The sequence below is a fragment of the Zonotrichia albicollis genome, chromosome 4 (assembly GCF_047830755.1).
Source record: "Zonotrichia albicollis isolate bZonAlb1 chromosome 4, bZonAlb1.hap1, whole genome shotgun sequence".
NCBI classification, from domain to species: Eukaryota; Metazoa; Chordata; class Aves; order Passeriformes; family Passerellidae; genus Zonotrichia; species Zonotrichia albicollis.
The window spans coordinates 13,213,107-13,225,989 of NC_133822.1; the positions used below are offsets into that span (position 1 = coordinate 13,213,107).

The following is a 12,883-nucleotide window of genomic DNA, read 5'->3' on the forward strand; positions in this document are numbered from 1 at the left end:
GCTCAAATTTGACATTTATGCCTTAAACAGAAAGAGAAATTACATATCACACCAACGAATAGAGTTGAGATGGCAAAATGATGCTAAAAATACAAAATATAAACTGACAATACTGCACACTGTTGAAATAATATAGAAGAAAAAGTTTTGATTTGTGCAACATTTCTCCCTAGATAAGAACTTCCTGTTTCTAAACTAGAAAATAAGAAAACCACAGAATTCAAGAGAAACCAGTGTGCCTTCATCATGAACAAATAATTTCATGTATTTACACATATATGTTAAGCAAAAAATAAACAGACTTACTGACACTGGATTCTGTATAATATTTAAATCTTTAGATCTAACAGAAAGTATGCAATTGTGGGATAAAATATAATTGGTTGTAGTAATACACAATTTCAAACATAATTCTTTCATAACATATACACTTTACAAACAGTTACATAAACATGTAAGTGAATTCATAAAAACAAAATTTTGAGTATTTATTCTTTCAAGATAATAAAAAAAGAAAAACAGAAACAAGAATTGAGTGTTGAATCTAGATTTTGCTCCCTACAGATGTCAACAGTATTTTCTAATTTGAATTTAATTGAAGACAATGAAGAAATAACTGCACATCTATGCAATGTACAAATACAGAATCCCATGACTGCAAAACTAAGTTTATGAAGTCTGATGTGGCAGCTTTTGAATTTGTGAAATAATTAGTCATTTAGCAGAGGCTTAAGATTCCCAATCTGCTAATGAATCTTCATTATTACCTGAGTATCTTCCCGTTTGGGTTAACAGAAGATCCATACTAGGTTCCTAAATTGAGATAATATAAATAAAATCTACAACTAGGCCACATAATTGAGTGATTAAAAAGGTTTTCAGGGGCCAGATACAAGATCAGATACTTCAACTTCAGATGCAGCCTTACTACAAAGCGGATGGGTGAGAGAGCACCACAATGGGATGACAGTCTGTTCTCAGCAAACATAAATTCAAAACCACTTAGGACTTTGAAGAAAAATATCAAATATATTATCTTTCAGGTGACATCTTTCAGCTTTTAGAAATGCCAAATTGTGCCAAACTGAAAGCAAGAAATAAATTTGCCACTAAACAGAGGACTGCACTTATAGCTCTGTGTACATTAGCAACAGCCTTGGAAACTACCTGCACACAGAGTAATTGCACTCATGATATTGGACAAATCTGTATTGTATATCAGAGACATCAGTTGCAACAGTTTGGCACAGCTGTCACAGGGAACTGGGCTACTTAAGATATATAAGGCTTTCTCCTTGAGATTTTTATGCGCTAATAAAGGAAAGAAAAAAACTACAGAGCTTGAAAACCTCATCCTGTGTCATTTGTCTTAATGTGGCATTGCAACAACACTAGGAGAGATGGGCATTAATCAGGAAAGGGATTGAATTCAACTGTGATATGTGAAAAAAATAAGTTCTTGATCTACAGAACTGTACAGCATGTGTTAGGGTGAAGAACTAACAATTAAAAAGCAGTATTGATCCTGTGAAGGGTTCTTTGCAGGAAGAGAATATACACACATACTGCACTTACCACCAGGACAATCCTTACAGCTGATGGAGAAAACCAGACCCTTGCAGATGGCTGAATAAGGAGGAAGTGTGTGGTCCTTATTTCTTTCTATAGAGTGTTAAGGGGCCCTTGGTACCTTGTTCAGATAAGCACGTCTACTTGCTAACATATGGACAATTGAATCCTAATTTTGATGTCTGAATCCCACTTTTGGTATTCTTAAAATATACTGGAGATCATTATCTATTTTTGGTAATTGATTTCCCGTGCTTTCTTTTAGCAGTAGGAGAAATTTATCTGTGAGAATTAGTGCTTGCTCACACATTGGTGTTCTGCTGTGACACAACTACACCCAATACAGAATGGGGCATCATGATCTCTGATCCACTTTCTTACAGAAGCATGGCCAATTCATACTCCTGTGAGAATGATGGAAAGAATGAGAGATGTAATCTACCATCTAACATTTTCATGCTTTTGGTGCATTCTGTTAAGGGTAGTTTTAAGTGTGACAGAAAGGACAGCTGAGTCCTGTTTACACTCAGGCCCTATTTCACTTGCTATACATGCAAAGAGATTGCCTTTACATAAATAAATGTCCCATTAAAAAGAATACTGTATAAATACATAAAACATGTAGGAATATGTTTGTATTTCTCCAATGAAAGACTGTTTTCAAACTAACACTGGCTGAAAATCAATTAATTAGCAGCTACTGGTTTCTGCTTCAGCTCAGTAAACACCAGTGTGGTAGAAACTCTATCAATTAATCCAAACAGCACAAAATATGTTTAGATCTGAGCAGTTAGAAAAGTCCTCTTGTATTTTCTAGGAACCTGAACAACACTGAAGAGCTGTTTTTAACTGTGCTTCTCAGAAAGATTTCCTGTCTATTTCAGCAATCTGAAATAAAGTCACGTGATGTTTCACAGAGTCAGAACCATATCCAAACTCTGCATTTTATTAAGACAAAACCAGAAGACTCAGCTATCCTTAAGAAAACTGTTATCTAAGTATTTTGAGAACCCTTTTTCAAATTATTTACATTACTTTGCACTTGTTGCCAATCAGACTGCCAGGAGGCACAGCAAATCACAGCATCATCCAAATAAGGGGCTATAACCTGAATTAGTTTTAGGATACTTAAATTAGGCTTTAGCTTTAATGACAGAATTGCCATAAAGTTTTCAATTTGGACTGTCAGTGAAAGTGGATAAAATATGGTTAATACAGTGGATATTATGGTATGCATTACAGGAATGTAACAGGAATATCATGATGCTGATTTTACTGATAATTACAGGGGTGCTGTCTGTTACAGTCTGTACATCCATTCCCAATATTATTATGTTATCAGAAACAAAGATGTGTTTCAAACAAATATTTAAGTATCCCAAATTAACTTGAAAGTTCCTATTAAATAGTAGTGGTTTTCAACCTTGTGTTCTGGCTTCCTGTTTATGAACTATAACAGCAAGAAAGCCTTAAATGATGATTAGGCTTCAGCATGAGCAGAAAGTACTTTAAAAACAAAATGCTTTGGCTACTGGAAGTCTGAAAAGGAATATTATACCTTATCACAGCCTCATGCAGCAGGGTGTACTGTTCCTTCAGCTCAGCTACCCTGGTGTCTGTGATTTTTCCAGCAGAAAGTAGCTATGGAAGGCAAACACACAGTTATGAAATCTCCTAAGAACTAATACTTTCATTCTGTTGCAACTTTTTATAACTGTAATTGGCAGCCTTTCAGTTTATACAGACTTTGGTAACATAACAAATTAAATACACCACCAAATCAAATAAACAGACAAAAAATTGCTTATTTTCATAAAAATTCAATGCATAAATATAAGAACATAAAGAATTCTTCTATCACAACTACAGTGCTACTTGCACTGTACCATTTCTTCTTTGACTTTTGGTCTATATTAATATTTCATGATAATTCTGTCTTGACTTTGAACTCAGGCCATAAGTAACCTCTTTTCATTGCTTCACAGGTTCAGTTTTGGTACAAACCCACTGGCCTGCACAGGCAAAACTGAGGACTAAAGCATCTCTGCTGGCAATAGGGTTGTAAAAAATATAGGAGCTAGGCTGAAGCTGGATTACCCCCAGGCAACAGAACACATGACCTTACACACCTGTGCAGATCTTCAGCAAACACCAAGATCGAAAAGGTCTTTTAAATACCTCCAGAGACAGTGACTCAAACTCTTAATTGAGCAGTCCATTCCAACACTTGACCACACTTTCACTGAAGAAATGTTTCCTAATATCCAATCTAAACCCCTCCTGGTGCAACTTGAGGCCATTTGCTTCTGCTCTATCACTTGTTACCTGGGAGAAGACACTGATCTCATGGCTACACCTCCTTTCAGGTAGTTGTAGAGAACACTAAGTTCTGCTCCAAGCCCCCTTTTCTCCAGGTTGAACACCCCCAGCTCTCTCAGCCACTCCCTATCAGACTTTGCTCCAGACCCTTCCCCAGCTCTGTTCCCTTCTCTGGACTCACTCCAGCACCTCAATGCCCTTCTTGCAGTCAGGGGCTCAAAACTGAGCATGGGATTTGAGCTGTGGCCTCACCAGAGCTGAGTGGAGCAGAACAATCATTGCCCTGGTCCTGCTGGCCACACTTTTCCTGGGTGATATTGCTTTAGAAAACCTCTCTTCCCCTCCTTTGGTCACAAGTAGGGAGAAGCAGTTTAAATCCAATTAAAAAATGTAAGCTGATCCACCTCTATAAAAGTCCATGGCTACCCTGGTGGGGCAGCAAGTTAAACCTGCAACTTCTATGGGACCCTGCCAAGAAATGAGATTATGCAGATCTGAAATAAGAAGTGAAATTACTACAGCTCCAAGAAAATACTACCAGTAATAATTCAACCTTCAGAATATTCAGAGGAAACCATTTAGAACTAATCCTATGGCAAAGAAGCAGAATACATGTCAATATGTCAAGGGAAGTATATATTTTCTTGATAACTGTTAAAGTTTTTTTGAAGATTTGTTTCAAAATATTTCATCATAGCAAAGACAATCTTTGCTCCCTGAGACCCCAAGAATAGAAGGTCTGCCTTTCATTTGTCTGCATGAGATTAAAGATAAGCAGCTCTCAAATATTTATTTTGGCATTCTGTATGATCAAAGATACTGTTCACTTAAGTTCAAAATACTATCTAGGTCTTCTGTGAGAAAGAAAATATTTCCCTTTCTCAACCCATTTATTTCTTAGCCTCATACAGAGGTATAGTTGTCCTGTTTGTGTGGTGCCTCACTAATGTGCTTTCTCCACACTCCTTTGATCTGTACCTGTGAATTACAGGTTGTTTTCCTGCTTAGGTTCTCACTGCAGATCTACACCATGTTTGACAATGCTTCCACAGAAATAACCTTGCTTGTCCTGGAGGCTGTGTCTTTTTAATGTCCATAAACTCCTTACAGATTTCACACCTAATTTCTCAGTTCAGTTCAGAGCTAAGAGCTCTATTTCAAGAAGGTTGGTCCTATGCAGGTTCAAGACTTGTAGCATTGAGGACTACACAGGACAGGCTGCATGGATGTGGTCTCACTTTCCTGGAAAGTTTCATCACCAGATAGTTCCCATTACCACAGCATTTTTGGGAGAGCCATCAAAGAGGCAGCACTGGGCTACCCTGGTCCCAGGATTTGTTATTAAAGTTTGGCATACCCTTTCCTCCAAGATTCTTGGGACAGCAGAAGGGAAAGAGGCAACTGTTTGAGGGGAAGAAATAGTTTGTGGAAGAAGGGAGCAAATGTGATCCTACTCTAGAAAAATTGAATTAATTGTGATGATAAAACCAGACGAGATATACCCCTGATATAAAGATATATAATTCTTTCAAGGTGGCCTGTCCCACATTAATGCTAAAATAACCAAGAGTATTTATGCACTCACGGTCTATTTTATTGCTCAGAAGCTCTCACTTTGCTGGGGTAGGTGAAATGTAGGTCTCCTCAGTGTAACTATTTACATTGCTACACTGAAAAGTAAAAGAGTGAGTGAGAAGATAGAGAAGTGAGAAAAAAAAGGGCTTCTAAGTGGCAATTGAGGATGACTTTCATTTCGGTCCTGTGTTAACCATAATGCCCTTGCAAGAACTGAGGTAATTTTATTGTACCGGTGATCTCAGATCTGGAGTCTGGAACATAGTTGGATAAATATTCTTGACTTGTTGAGTCTTCCAGTCCCATTCCATGTCAGTTGTATTTAACTGTATATTGCTTTTCTCAGATTTTCTTTCTCATTTTATAATGTACTGAGACACCATACATTTTCAAACACACTCAACATTGATAAATCATTTGGATAAACCAGAATAAATTTTCCTTATCTAAATGCAGAATTACTGGAAAGTTGGATGAAGATTTGTCTTTTAACAAATGGTTGCCTGGCAACTTTCTGCTTTCCATTTCCCCATACTCCCATAAATGCAATTACATGGAATTATGTGTCTTATTACTGGATTTACTTGAATCTTTTTCTTTTAATGCAAAATTTCTGTTATGTTTATTTTACCATATTAAGTTACCCTTAAATTGCCCTTGTGATTTTCTAACTGTTACAATTTTTTATATTGCTACGTGATTCGAAGTCTGGCTTTTCTACCAGAAAAACAAAACAAAATCTGACAAATCAAAACCAAACGCAAACCCAAGTTTCAAAGCAATTTTTTCCCTTCAATCAGTGAAAAGTCCCAAAGTGCTGGACATTCTATCCTATTACAAAAAATGTGGAGGAAAATATTGCAGAAAAGGTGAAAGGGAAGGACATATCTTGAATATTTGTCTAGCAAGAAAAGGTAGATATTCTGTCTCTGAGCAGGACTCATTTAAATGCAGGAGTCCATGAGAAAAACAGAGCATACTTATGCTCAAATAGCTGTTATGTACACCTGAAAAACTTTTCTCTCTGCAAGTTCATATTCACTTGCTACTAACAGTTCCCCACCAGACCCATCTTCAAAAATCTCCTGATGAAAATGCCAAGAAAAAGTGAGCATTATGTGAGGTTATACACTATACACCTCTTTTATATCCTTCCAGCTTGACTTCAGGCACATGAGCCCCTGGATCTAAGGTCACAGTAGTTTCTCCAAGCTTGCAAGGTGGAGATGTTAGTAAGAAAGAGAGTATGTCAGAATGGGAATGGGAATTAAAACCACAGAAGGGAGAGGACCCACCTCATAAATGAGGTACTCATTCATGTGAGCAAAACTAGTGAAATCTGGCCCTAACTTCATCAACACTTCCTCACTCTGCATTAACTGCAATGGGCATTCTCCATTTTATCAGATTATATTAAATTTCTTCTGACAGTCAACTCAAAACAATGCAGCAAGGAGCTCATCTGAAATTCCAAAACAAGTCTTCTCTAACTCAAATAAGAACTCTAGGCACATTTCCCATTTCAAATTTCAAGGCTCTTAAAGTTCTTTTGGGACTCTCCAGAAATTAATAAAATTCAGCCAAATATTAAACATAAATAGATGATGGAATCTGAATACTGGTCCTACTTTTCAGAGTTTTTTGATAAAAAAGCACACAAAATAAGCACAGAAGAAAAACAAAGTCACCACCAAGAAATTACCACTTAACATCAATTACCTACAATCATTATTAAAGTGAAGCACTTGAGGCTTCTTAGGAAAAACTCAATTTCAGCAGTGCCTAGGATCTCTGCATTTTGGAGAAATGATGTAGCTAACACGTGTTTCTAATTATGTTTTCAGTTACTGCAAAACAACTAAAATGTATTCTAAGCTCAAATGGAATAATAATGCTTTCCCTTCCTTCATGCTAAGTTGTAGGTTTTGTATCTGTAACAAGACTTTGTGACTACAATTGGTGTAATTTTAACACAGAATTTCCAACAGTTTATATTCACTTGCTATTTCAAATATCTGAAATGTTTCATCAAACAACTCTTTTGCCTCCTAATAGAAGACTAGAGAAAAATATCAAGGCATTAATATATTTTATAGTTTGTATACACTTAAGATTTCAGTATAGTATTAGGCCCTCGGCATATGGCTCTTCTGCCCAGTCTGTTCTGTCCGGTTTGGAATTTCCCTTCTGTGCTGTTTATTTGAAGAGCTTTTCTTACCTCTTTCATATAATATTTAAAGGTTAAACATTAAGCAAAGAGAAAGGGCAAGTTCTCCTCTATAAACAGAGGGCTCTGCCTCCTCTGTCAAAACCCTCATGAAGCCACACAGTTTGGGCACAGCTCAGGTGTGCCGTATCTGGGGGAGAAGGCAATGCCACCTTCTCAGGGGTTGTTTCAACATGGTGGCAGGGCGACAGGTACAAGCACACTGAACCCATGCTACGGCTCCTGCATTTCTGTCCCTATTGCTGGACACCAGTCTCCACAGGATCACAGGGCTAGGGATATCTGCAGGTGTTGGGCTTGCCTGTGCCGGGTATAGCCAAATTATCCTGGCAAAATCTTGGATCCATGATAACACACTAAGGGAACTAAAGATTGCTCCTCAAGTTCAGCCCACTGCTCAGAGCCAGTTCAAAACTTCTCACTAATTCTGAAGATCATGTCCTGGTTACTTCAAGATGAAGCAGCCAAAAATGAAGGAAAAGCAATTAAAAGGTTGTGGTTGGAACCTCTCTGACAATCTTTGAAAAAAGCCATACACAACACAAGGAAATATAATCTTTATACTTTTCATTCAATCATTGTGTATTTTTCAATTAATCTCAAATATTCATACACATATGGAAGATCAACACTTACAAAATTATAATTTCTCTACCCAACAACATTTCAGGCTTCAGCACATTTTTCAAAGTATTTTAAAACAAGAAGATAAAAGTCACTAATTTAAGATGGTAAACAGCTTGCAATAAATTGTAGTTATTGGTATGCAATTCTGCATTCCATTTTGGAGATTGGGAAACATTGAAAGCACACACAGAAATAGCAATACTGCAGATATTTAGAGAATGATATGCCTTGCTTAAGTCAGTATTCTAGAGAAAGGTTACGATGACAGAAAGTAAGGAAAAATGCACTGAAAATTTTAAATACATACAGTAAATGAAATTTAAAAATAAGATGTAGTCACTCTCACCTGGAACTATATACATTTATTATAGGAAGAAGCCTCCAGAATAAGCATGGGAAGTCCATAGAAAAAGCCTATTTATTAGTTTTTCAAGTAGAAAAATATTTGTCACTGAGTTTTCTAAACATTTAATTTAGGTGACAAAAACAACACTTGAAGCCATGAGGTTACTGGTTGCACAAATGTAGTCAGGTGGCAATTGAGGATGACTTAATGGCATACACACAAGTAATGGCATACACACAAATCATAAATACACTTATGTACAGTAGATACACTGTACTGCCTTACACTGAACCTCTATCAATTTACTTTTTTAATTACAGATGGATGAACCAGGCATCCTTTAATGAAAAATAAACTGCTGAAGAGCCTCCTAAAACTAACAAATAATGATTAGGAAAAATAATATCCCAAATTCTTTCCCAAGGCGTAGTTCATAACCGTAGTTTTGTTGCCCGGTTCATGGGAAAAAGCAATCCCTACATGGAAAAGATAAACATCAGCCACAATCAAGATGGCACAGTGGGTGAGACGATGCTGCTGGCCAGCTGAGGCTTGCATGGCTCAGAAAAGAGGGCATAGGAGACTGATAAGACAGGCATTTCAGGAAAGGACACAGCTTTCCTGCTGTCATCAAATTTCCTTTGGCTACAAAGCTTCAAATCAGGATAGTAAGTAACCAGCGCAGTCTTACACTGGTGTTTTTATTGGAGCAGGTTTGCAGGAATCAGAAAGGAATGTTTCTGAAAACACAAAGGGAGAAGTTTTTGTATTTGGTATATCATCACTCTGACAGTGCATTTGGGTTTATTCTCTGTATATTGAACTAACTACAGGATCTTCCACAGCTACAGATAAAGGAAATAGTCAGCAGTAAACTAGAGATTTTGAGCAGGCAGATCAGATGACACAGGAGAAAGAGAGTTAATAAGAATGTAATTTTGTGGACCTCCTTCTTGACAAATATGGTCCTCACCTTAACAGAAGGAGTGATTTTCTTTGACCACATGAATTTTATGATGTGCACTATATTTACAGTTATGATATAAACATCGTATCCACTGCTTACATGCTCTGTCAGTGGTGCCTTTCTGCCTGCTGCAGAATTTATAAATAAAGCAATGAACAATTTAAGAAGGTAGGAAGTCATGCAGCCACTAGTTCTATGTAATCTGCATCTGAACAAGAATATTTATAATATCAAATGGAATAGGACTGCCTTTCCTTTTCTGTTCTGATGTGTTCTTACAGACCCTTGAAGAAGTTGAATAGGTAGCCCCACAATCCAGTGGACAGCATAAGGACTGCTTGCATGAAGAACGACTACTGAGTTAAAAGAGAAAACAATTTAGCTAATCAGAAAGAATTCTAAATCAGAATCTGTTTCTTGTAAGGAATTTTGGTATACATTCCACATTGTGGAAAAACCTGAAAATTAATCTAATTATCGGGCATTCTCTTTCTCAGTCAAAATGTATCATAGAATTGCTGAAGTCTACAAAAACAATCAGAAATATTACTGCAGCAGTTGAATCTCAACACATTTAATCTCCTCCACCAAAATGGTTTGTATGAATGAGTCCCAATGTACTTTCGGTTTGTACATAGCAATCATTTGAACTGCTTAGACAAACCTGGATATTTTGCAGCAATTCTTCTGCAGGAGATGTTAACTCCCAGAACAAAGCCAGAAATCAAACAGATGCCAAGTTGTTGTGTTTTAAATTGCCATAGTCACTAGTTAAATTAACATCTGCCTACAGTCATAGCTTTGTTGTTTTCTGCTTGACCTACATTCCATTATCTGCCAGAAAAAGAAAAAAAACCTTATTCTAAAAATTCATGGGAAATGGTTCATGCTGGTTTTGATAAACTTTGGATAAACAATCTCAGACAAGTCTAATAAAATGAAATATATCACTTCTTGAACCTTGCAGTCACTGGGAAGTTTTGTGAACAGAATTAAAAACTTCAGTAGAATTTCAGAGTATCTTGAGCTGTCAGTTATTTTTATCTTTAGGAAGATGTCTGTATGATAAAGATAGCTCTTCAGTCCACAAGAAAAAAAAAATAGATTCCTAAAAAGTAGACTAAAATAGATTAAAAGCTAAAAGAAAATTAGCTTTAAGTACACAGCAAAGACCTTAGCAGAAAAGACTCAGTTACAGTCACCAGCTGTTATTCAGTTAGATCCTTTCACAGTTGAAAAACATTGACTTTTGGGGGTTGTGATTGCTTAACTTAAAGTTTTTTGTATTATGCAGAACATTCTAGATCGACTCCATCTGGGAAGAAACTTTGTTTATAAACAAACAGCAGGTCTTAGTTGAAATTTGGTCCAATATTTCGGCCATTAGTTAAACTGCATCAGCATCTTACAGCTTAAGATTACTCAGTGTCCTCCTTCTTTGCTGAAAAACTCAGATTTGAAACTTTGCTTCATTTATTCCAAGAAGGATAGGAGACATGAAACATGAAAAAGGCTGTATCATACTATTTTGGGTTCCTGAAGAAAGAAAAGAGATGTGACAGATTGTTGGGAATGGCCAATCCCTGACAGAACTCAATTACAAGGGTGCTCCAGGCAGGAGAAGCATACAGACTGGAGGAGAAATGGATCTTCTGGACTCCAGGCACCCTGGGGACAGCTTAGGAGCAGAACATCAGACCAAGAATGAAATCAGGAGGATAACAGAGCAACTCAAGATTACTGAAGTATCATGCAAAGGAGGAAGTAAATATCCCAAAAGGAAGATAGATATGGGACTAAGGAATAGATGTCTCAGGACAGAGATGTCTGAAAAGCTGAGATTCTTCACCTTACTATCTGAATTTTATTTTTACACTCAGTATGGGCAAAAAATTCTGCCCTTCTAGATGTTACAAAGTTCTAAAGATAGTTTAGGCTTTCAATGTAGCACAGCAATCACAAATTACAACAATATTTGTTATACATTTAAATATTTCAAGGCAAATCATAGAATGTGGTCGATCAAGGATAATTATTATTCATTTTGCAGATACAGAACAGTTTTTCCATTTCAAAGTCACAAAGCAGATAGCAGAGATAATTGTAAACTGAACAAACAAGAGTGTGGGGGAGGAATGTGGCTTCCCAAATAACAAGAATTTAAGAATTCTATTCTATTTCTAAAGCCCCTCCAAAGAGGCTGGGATAGCTTTTCTCCATTTGACAGTAGCAGCCATACACAAGAACAAGGCTTCAAAAATACCTGATTTTAGACTGATACAATAGAAAATTCGCATCAAATTAAAAATTTTAAAATTTTACTTGCAAATTAAAATAATAAATTTTGTCTTTTACAAACATTTCAGTTTTAATAAAACCAAAGTGCTGTCAGTATCTTACACCTGAATGGCAGGGAGTGGTTTTTACCTCATTGCTGGGGAACTATTATCATGTGACAGGGGGAGATAGAGTTTTGTCACATAACTAAAATCATCATGGCAGGTTCTGGGATGCTCATTTAGGATACAAGGAAGATACATTCAAAACCCATCTCACAGGAAAGTGCCTCAACTTTTGTGCTGTGCAGGAATCTGAAGGCACTGTTGCAGAGGTTAAACAAGAAGGGTTTTTTGACCAAGCCTCCTTCCTGTACTATCAATATAAGCATGTGGTGTGAATAGTAGCTAGTAACATTACAGAGATCAGGAACTTGAGGATTATAAGTGTGACTAATGTCTGCTTAATGTTTAATCTGTGTTATGAGTGATTTCAAATAGGGTTTAGGGAAAGAAACGGTTCAGGTTGGACTAATTAAACAAGAACTGGTGTAAATACCCTTTAATTATGCAAGTTATTTGACTCCTGACTGAGCTGTGAATGCTTAAAGACATACCCATGTAGCCTTGTTTTGAGGTACAAGGAACATTACATAGATCATTAAAATTGCACAGGTGTCACATGAGAATGGCAAAGGTGGCTGTAGAATGCAAATGGCAATTGTCACCTGGAGAAGTATTTCACTTGGAATCAGTCATGTAAAATATATGATTAACTCTGAAAATTGATATGAGGCACAATAAAAAGAAAAGCAATACCTCAAACAGAAGAGAGTTCCTTCCTAGGCCTCTGCCTCACTGTAGATTTAGAATTTGGGACATTAATCAGAACATCAGGATTTTCTTTGGGTTTCCTGTACAATTAGTCTAACAAGTAGGATCTGATACATAAAAGGGGAAACTATCTTAAGTTCACT

The 12,883-nt window shown here is 36.7% G+C and overlaps 1 protein-coding gene across 2 annotated transcripts in view; it reads right to left on the minus strand.

Moving 5' to 3' along the window:
* CCDC146 (coiled-coil domain containing 146) overlaps positions 1-12,883 on the minus strand; it is a 65,657-nt gene that overhangs the window by 32,302 nt on the left and 20,472 nt on the right. For both annotated transcript variants that reach the window (XM_074538827.1, XM_074538826.1), the window contains exon 3: positions 3,128-3,210. In XM_074538827.1, coding sequence (XP_074394928.1) covers positions 3,128-3,210 — 83 coding nt within the window. The remainder of the gene's footprint in view (positions 1-3,127; positions 3,211-12,883) is intronic.